This window comes from Salvelinus sp. IW2-2015, unplaced genomic scaffold, assembly GCF_002910315.2.
Source record: "Salvelinus sp. IW2-2015 unplaced genomic scaffold, ASM291031v2 Un_scaffold6263, whole genome shotgun sequence".
Lineage (NCBI taxonomy): Eukaryota > Metazoa > Chordata > Actinopteri > Salmoniformes > Salmonidae > Salvelinus > Salvelinus sp. IW2-2015.
Window position 1 is genome coordinate 6,202 of NW_019947526.1, and position 8,302 is coordinate 14,503.

The 8,302-nt window shown below is 41.0% G+C and overlaps 1 protein-coding gene across 1 annotated transcript; it reads left to right on the forward strand.

Moving 5' to 3' along the window:
• Positions 1 to 365: 365 nt before the first annotated feature.
• Positions 366 to 7,430, forward strand: LOC112078786 (T-box transcription factor TBX18-like). Its single transcript, XM_024144918.2, is given in 7 exon segments — positions 366 to 865; positions 4,256 to 4,300; positions 4,303 to 4,429; positions 5,096 to 5,197; positions 5,706 to 5,877; positions 7,247 to 7,354; positions 7,356 to 7,430. Coding segments are annotated over 7 exon segments (870 nt in total). The 5' UTR covers positions 366 to 624.
• The last annotated feature ends 872 nt before the right edge of the window (positions 7,431 to 8,302 follow it).

Consider the following 8,302-nt stretch of genomic DNA (forward strand, 5'->3'; position numbering starts at 1 on the left):
ACCACAATAAGCCGCACAGAACAGCTCCAGGACGCGCGACTTCGATGAGGACTCCTATTCGCCAGGAGGCAGAGAGATTGACAGCTGGCTGCCCAGCCCTCCAACACCCTCAGATTACACTGTCCAACACCGTCTCAAGCGCTTGGCTCACACACATCACGGAGGTTCTATTTCACTTGCAGAGAGAGGAGAGAAAAAGGAAGAAGAGATAGAGAGAGAAGAGAAGAGAAGAGAGAAGAGGAGGAGAGAGAAAGAAGACAGAGAGAGAGACGAGAGAGAGAGAGAAGACGAGAGGACAGGAAGAGAGAAGAGAGAAGAGAAGAGAGAGAGAGAGAGAGAGAGAGAGAGAGAGAGAGAGAAGAGAGAGAGAGAGAAGAAGAGAGGAAGACAGAGAGACAGAGAGTGTGTGTGTTTTGGGACACTAGGACGGTTATGTGCGGTGCTCCAATGTCAGTCCTGAACGGGCCATAGCTAAGCGAGAGGAGCGTCATAAAAACCCACAGCACCGAGCTCCGGTACCAGGCTACCGTGGAAGCCCTTTGGATTAACTTTTCACTTCACTTCTCTTTAGATCGACAGCTTTCTTATTTCCTCTCGTGCGTCTCTCTACGGTCAGTCGGTGGAATGGCAGAGAAGCGACGCTCTTCGTGCAATCTGAGCGTCAAGGCGCACGCGTTCTCGGTGGAAGCTCTCATCGGGGCAGAGAAGAGACGGAAGCTCGGGGACGACGACACCGAGGTGTGCTGTCTTGATGAGTGGACCGAGGTGTTGGAACTTCCCGCTAACGGAGGGGAGAGAGAGAAGAGGGTGTACGACCGCGCCATCGACCGGGGCAGCGAGATAGAGTGTGCTAGTGACGGCTCGCGTAAGTAAAGACCGTTCCCGTTGCAGTGGACTGATGGCACCGGATAAAAGTTAAAATACCCTCACCGCCACTCCGAGGCTCTATCATATCAGATCCAAACCCTCCACACAAATCTACAACACATAGCCTAAACTCCCTCACACTATAGCCTAGTTACTCAAGATAAACCAACTGTAGCTGCAAGCAAACTGTAAACTGGCTACAACTATTATTATATTATTACAACTATCTAACAGTGACTCTCACTCAGAAGGAATAGAAGTGCAGATCTATCGGGGCCAGAAACCTACTCCAAGATATACAGTGGGGCAAAAAAGTATTTAGTCAGCCACCAATTGTGCAAGTTCTCCCACTTAAAAAGATGAGAGAGGCCTGTAATTTTCAACACTTCAACTATGACAGACAAAATGAGAAAAACAAATCCAGAAAATCACATTGTAGGATTTTTAATGAATTTATTTGCAAATTATGGTGGAAAATAAGTAAATAACTTTTTTTGCCCCACTGTATATCTATTTAGTACATTCAGAAAGTATTCAGACCCCTTGACTTTTTCTACATTTTGTAACGTTACAGCCTTATTCTAAAATGGATTAAACCAAAAACATGTATCTCATTAATCTACACAAAATATAATGACAAGATAATATAATATAATGACAAGATAATATAATATAATGACAAGATAATATAATATAATGACAAGATAATATAATATAATGACAAAGTGAAAACAGGCTTTTAGAAAATGTTGCTAATGTATAAATAAATTAAAAAACAGAAATACCTTATTTAGTATTCAGACCTTTTGCTATGAAACTCGAAATTGAGCTCCGGTGCATCCTGTTTCCATTGATCATCCTTGAGATGTTTCTACAACTTGATTGGAGTCCATCTGTGGTAAATTACATTAATTGGACRTGATTTGGAAAGGCACACACCTGTCTATATAAGGTCCCACTGTTGTCAGTCCATGTCAGAGCAACAACCAAGCAATGAGGTCGAAGGAATTGTCCGTAGAGCTCTGAGGCAGGATTGTGTCGAGGCACAGATCTGGGGAAGGGTACCAAAACATTTCTGCAACACTGAAGGTCCCCAATAACACAGTGGCATCATTCTTAAATGGAAGAAGTTTGGAACCACGAAGACCCCTCCATAGAGCTGTTCGCCCGGCCAAATTGAGCAATTGGTGGAGAAGGGCCTTGAACCTGATGGTCACTCTGACAGAGCTCCAGAGTTCCTCTGTGGAGATGGGAGAACCTTCCAGAAGGACAACCATCTCTGCAGCAGTCCACCAATCAGGCCTTTGTGGTAGAGTGGCCAGACRGAAGCCACTCCTCAGTAAAAGGTACATGACAGCCCGCTTGGAGTTTGCAAAAAGGCACCTAAAGACTCTCAGAACATGAAAAACAAGATTCTCTGGTCTGATGAATCCAAGATTGAAATCTTTGGCCTGAATGCCAAGCGTCACGTGTGGAGGAAACCTGGCACCATCCCTACGGTGAAGCATGGTGGTGGCACCATCATGCTGTCTGAATATTTTTCAGCGGCAGGGACTGGGAGACTAGTCAGGATCGAGGGAAAGATTAACAAAGCAAAGTAAAGAGAGATCCTTTATGCTCCAGAGCGCTCAGGACCTCAGACAACGCAGGAGTGCCTTCGGGACAAGTCTCTGAATGTCCTTGAGTGGCCCAACCAGACCCAGGACTTGAACCCGATCGAACATCTCTGGAGAGAATTGAAAATAGCTGTGCAGCGATGCTCACATCCAACCTGACAGAGCTTGAGAGGATCTGCAGAGAAGAATGGGAGAAACTCCCCAAATACAGGTGTGCTAAACTTGTAGCATCATACATAAAAAGACTCGAAGCTGTAATCACTGCCAAAGGTGCTTCAACAAAGTAAAGGGTCTGAATACTTATGTAAATGTGATATTTCAGTTTTGTATTTTTAATCTATTTGCAAACATTTCTTAAAACCTGTTTTTTGCTTCGTCATTATGGGGTATTGTGTATAGATTGAGGAGGGAAAAAACTATTTAATCATTTTAGAATAAAACTGTAACGTAACAAAATGTGGAACAATTCAAGGGGTCTGAATACTTCCTCAATGGACTGTAGATTTATTATTAGTATGTCTTGTTGACCTGTATTTATATATTGATGGTTGTTGTTGAATGTGGTTGTTATATTGCTGTAACTGAATCCATAATCTCGCTGTCTGATAATAATAAGCTCCGAAGTTTTCTGAAACGAATTCTTGACTATATCTAAATTAAGGCCGTCATGAATTAAATAAAGTATGTATTAAATAAAATACTCATCTTCAACATCCAAGTGCACAGCTATAACAATAACAATACAAAGGCTTAATGAAGTAAACACTTAAACAGGCCTACAATTAGATATTTACAAAAGAWAAAAATGTAGCAAAGGGTTTTATTTAACCTATAGGCCTGGTTCAGAAACTCACAGCTTCTGAAACATTAGCCAAAATAAATCACATTTTACATCTGTAAAATAATGATTCAAACATGAGTGATGTGGTGATTACCGCTCTACTGTAGAGATGTGATATAATATCCGGTTATTGGTCTGGTAAATAGAAACAGCGGCGGCTTTATGAGTCGCGTTACAATCATAAACATTCCAATTAGCGCGCGACCATTCCGGCAGGAAAATGGCCCCGAACGGAGCCGTTATATGAACGGGTTTTACACATGCATTAAAAATACATAAACGCAACAAACTGTTCAATTGTAAAATAATTAAAAAATATATCATCATCCTGGTTATATGTCTGAAAGAGAGGTTTTGCACCAGTATCGAGAGTTGTTTTTATTGGTGATAATTTGGGCATCACGGTGATACAGTGAAGCCAACATGGTCGTCAATTAATAAATGCGACTGTAACGCTAATAACATGACACTGAGTAGAATTGTTTAAGCCTGTATAATATAGAGTTGTTCATTCCTGTCCTATTGTGGCCTGAACACCTATTCTGACAGCAACACAAACTGCCCTGGTCTGAGGAGCTGAACGGACACGGTCCGTTTGGTGATTAACTGTTTTAGAGAGCCATGATTATTATAACTGATGGGGCAATGACACACACACACACACACACACACACGACACACAACACACACACACCACACACACACACACACACACACACACACACACACACACACACACACACACACACACACACACACACACACACACACACACACACACACACACACACACACACACACACACACACACACACACACACACACACACACACACACCAACTGCTGACTTTAGGCCTACAGTCACTACACTATTAGTACCCTATTGTACCAGTAGTACTATTACATTAAAACATAAAACTGTCTTCCGTAGCGGAGAGTTGTGACGTGGTGTTGGAATGCCCGCGCCCCGACGCCCAGCCCAGCACACGCCGCCGGTAACAGTAACTGTTCCCGGAGAGGAGATGCGCGTGGACTTGCAGGGCTCCGACCTGTGGAAACGGTTTCACGAGATTGGTACGGAGATGATCATCACGAAGGCCGGCAGGTGGGAAAAAACACATTATTAACGTTATCGCACACATCACATTACGTTACATCACATTACGTTACATCACATTGGCAGATGAAATAAAGAAATAAAGAAGAGAATCGAACAAATAACAAGTCTTCGTCTTGAAGTTGAAAGGACGCTGAAAGATGTGTTAGATAAACGTTCTGCTGTGATAGAATTCGGTTAATGTATAATTATATAAATATAATGTTATTTTTTATTCATCGGAGTGATTAATTACAAGAAGCTCAAAGTTAAAGACAAGGAAATACCGTAAAAATTATTTTGTAGCAGTGTTGTAAAAAAAAATGTGGAGCTTCGACTAATAATAATAATAATAATATTAATAACAATGTTTAAAATTATTTTTTATTCTAATATTATTTAAAGCATAATTTAGAAACTCCTGTCGTAGCTTATCGGTCATGTATGATGTTGATATTCTGACAGGCACATATGATCATATGATTCTGATATCATTGATATATCCGCTAACGAGCGGATATATCAATATGTGAGAAATGTGTAGGGCTATTTAATGTCAAATCCTGACGTCAGCAATTGTAAATATGACTAACTGACTATGATGCRTACAGATATGAGGCATCTATGTAACTCTACTTCATGTCGGACATTGACTTCTCTGTTTTCCCGGTGCAGGCGGATGTTCCCCGCTATGCGTGTGAAGATCTCGGGACTGGACCCCCACCGGCAGTACTACATCGCCATGGATATCATCCCCGTGGACAACAAAAGATACAGGTGAGGATTTATACAAAATAATTTACTAATMATTTATTATAGTATATATCAATTCTATAGTCCTACCGCGGCTACATGCTATTTCTGTTGTTTTGGTAAAAGTTGAAATAGGCTATATGGACTAACAGTGGTAGGGGTGGTTAAGAAAGGAGACATTTACATAGTTCGCTGTAACACATGGACCAAAAAAAAGTGTATTGTATTGTAGGTATAGTATATGGAGGTAATAGGATATATTTAATAATATAGCAGAAACCCGCGAGGTTTAAGGTTTTGGTCAAATCGTTTTCTTCGGAGGCCAGAGGCTGGAGCAGGACAAATGGTGTTGGTCTGTCTGTTGATCAGTCAGAGATCCCCGTGCCGTTTGGGAAGATACACTCCTTTTGCACAGCTAACCTCCTAACCTCTCAGGACTGAAGGTCAACCAACAAATGTTACAAAAACAGGAACAAAAACCCCCKTTTTGAAGTTATTCTCTCTCTCTSTSTSTSTGTGTGTGTGTSTGCAGGTACGTGTACCACAGCTCCAAGTGGATGGTGGCGGGAAACGCGGATTCCCCGGTTCCACCACGTGTGTACATCCACCCGGACTCGCCGGCTTCTGGTGAGACGTGGATGCGTCAGGTGATCAGCTTCGACAAACTCAAACTGACCAATAATGAGCTGGATGACCAGGGGCATGTAGGTTACCTAGACAACACTACCTACTGTATATATATTATAAATACTGTATATCTTATGTCACCAACACTAAACATTATTATCCCTGTATTATAGATTGATGGATGGATAGATTGTAGTTCACTGATTGATTGATTGATTGGTTGATGAGCCTATATTATTTTTTATTCTACCGTGAAATACRGTGTCTTTAAACCTGTAAAATAAAATGAAGTAAAATAAAGTGTGTTTAAACCAGAGAAACTTGAGAGGATTTCAATGAAATAAGAAATAAGAAATTCTGCTTGAAATGTAATATTTTATCATATGTTTATTATTAATSGTGTTAACTGTATAATATATGTTGTGATTGATCAAAGGACAGAGGGCAGTGGTCTCTAGTAAATATTCTGAGTAAAGGGATGCTGCTTATTGGCCACCCCTCATAGCCTGGTTCCTCTYTAGGTTTCTTCCTAGGTTTTGGCCTTTCTAGGGAGTTTTTCCTAGCCACCGTGCTTCTACACCTGCATTGCTTGCGGTTTGGGGTTTTAGGCTGGGTTTCTGTACAGCACTTTGAGACATCAGCTGATGTAAGAAGGGATTTATAAATACATTTGATTTGATTTATTATATTATTATACCAACCGATATTATCAGTGGGAAAAAAATAGATGATATTTTCCCCAGAAGTTTCAACCTCCAGTTAGTATGATATGATACAATTACAATTCGTACATATGTTACGAATTTTCTAAACGTATGATATGTTACGAATTCCAATTTGTTGTAGCAACGTTAGCTAAGTGGCTAACGCTAACGTTAGCTAGGTGGCTAACATTAACTAGGCTAGGAGTTATGTTAAAGAGGAAGGGTTAGCTAACATGCTAAGTAGTTTCAAAGAAGCTAATTAGATAAAATTGTCCTTTGGGATTCTAGACGTTGGCTTTAAATACCCACCCATCCCCCCGACCACCACCCTACTTTCATTTTTGCCTTAAGACCTTCTGTCTCATGCAAACGTAACATGTCATACTAATTTGAGTGTGCCGGATTTACATTTATTATGTTACGTCTAGTCTATGAGACCAGACCGGAAGATTAGTTTAGTTTAATTTTAATATTTTCAGAATCATTGTTAGATGTTAATCAGACTGGCAAAATGTTTTTGGCCGTTCAAAGACAACTGTGTGTGTGTGTGTGGTGTTGTGTGTGTGTGTGTGGTGTGTGGGTGTGTGTGTGTGTGTGTGTGTGTGTGTGTGTGTGTGCACATGCATGAGTGTGTGTAAGTATGCATTTGTGCTTTACGTCATGGGAGTATAGCAGGTAATTCCATTGGTGTAATTGTGTAATTCTGCTGCAGTCTAATTGTGCCTGGGCTGTGTGTGTTCAGATCATTCTCCACTCCATGCATAAGTACCAGCGCGGTGTGCATGTGATTCAGAAGGAGCGTGGCGAGGAGCTGTCTCCTGTTAGAGCCGTTCCCCAGGGAGACGGCACCAGAAACACTCAGCTTCCCAGAAGCCGCCTTCACCACTGTCACCGCATACCAGAACCAACAGGTAACATTCATATAACGTTTAAACATTCACACAACCATATCTGGACCTACAGACAACCACTATAACACGTCCCTGGCTACTAGAACCAACAGCAAACCTTTCCATTTAACTCATAGAACATTCACACAACGTTTACACAACATTCACACAACCATCAGAACCAACAGGTAACATCCCACGTTTCACAACATTCACAAGCAACCATATCGATAACTCACATTCGAACTGTAACTCACTTTACACAACATTCACAACCATTATCAGAACCAAAGGTAAGTCCCGTTTACACAACATTCACACAACCAATATCAGAAACCAACAGGTAACATCCACACGTTTACACAACATTCACACAACCAAACCAGAACCATCAGGTAACATTCGTACACATATCTTACACAACATTTCTACAAAACATTCAACATACAAGAACATTCAGATAACAAACCTATTGATAGCTAAATCAGTATATGCCATAAAGCTCATGTTACAGAAACGGTTGCTGTGTAATCACCATTGAGCTGTAGGAAATTATGCCCAGTTAATAGAAGGATAAAGTGGAGAGTCTTGACTGTAGAAGAGAGAGTAAAGTATGATATAAGTTGGAAGGATAACACCAGTTCTGAACTGTAGAGAGGATTTAGAGTTAAAGGGAAGGATAACACCAGTTCATGACTGTAGAGAGGATTAGAGTTAAAGGAAGGATAACACCAGGTTCTGACTGTGAGAGGGAGGAATATTAGAGGTAAAGTTGTGGATTAGGTGAGAAACACCATTTCTGACTGTAGAGAGGATTAGAGTTAAAGGGAAGGATAACACCAGTTCTGACTGTAGAGAGGATTAGAGTAAAGGGAAGGATAACACCAGTTCTGATCGTAGCAGAGGGA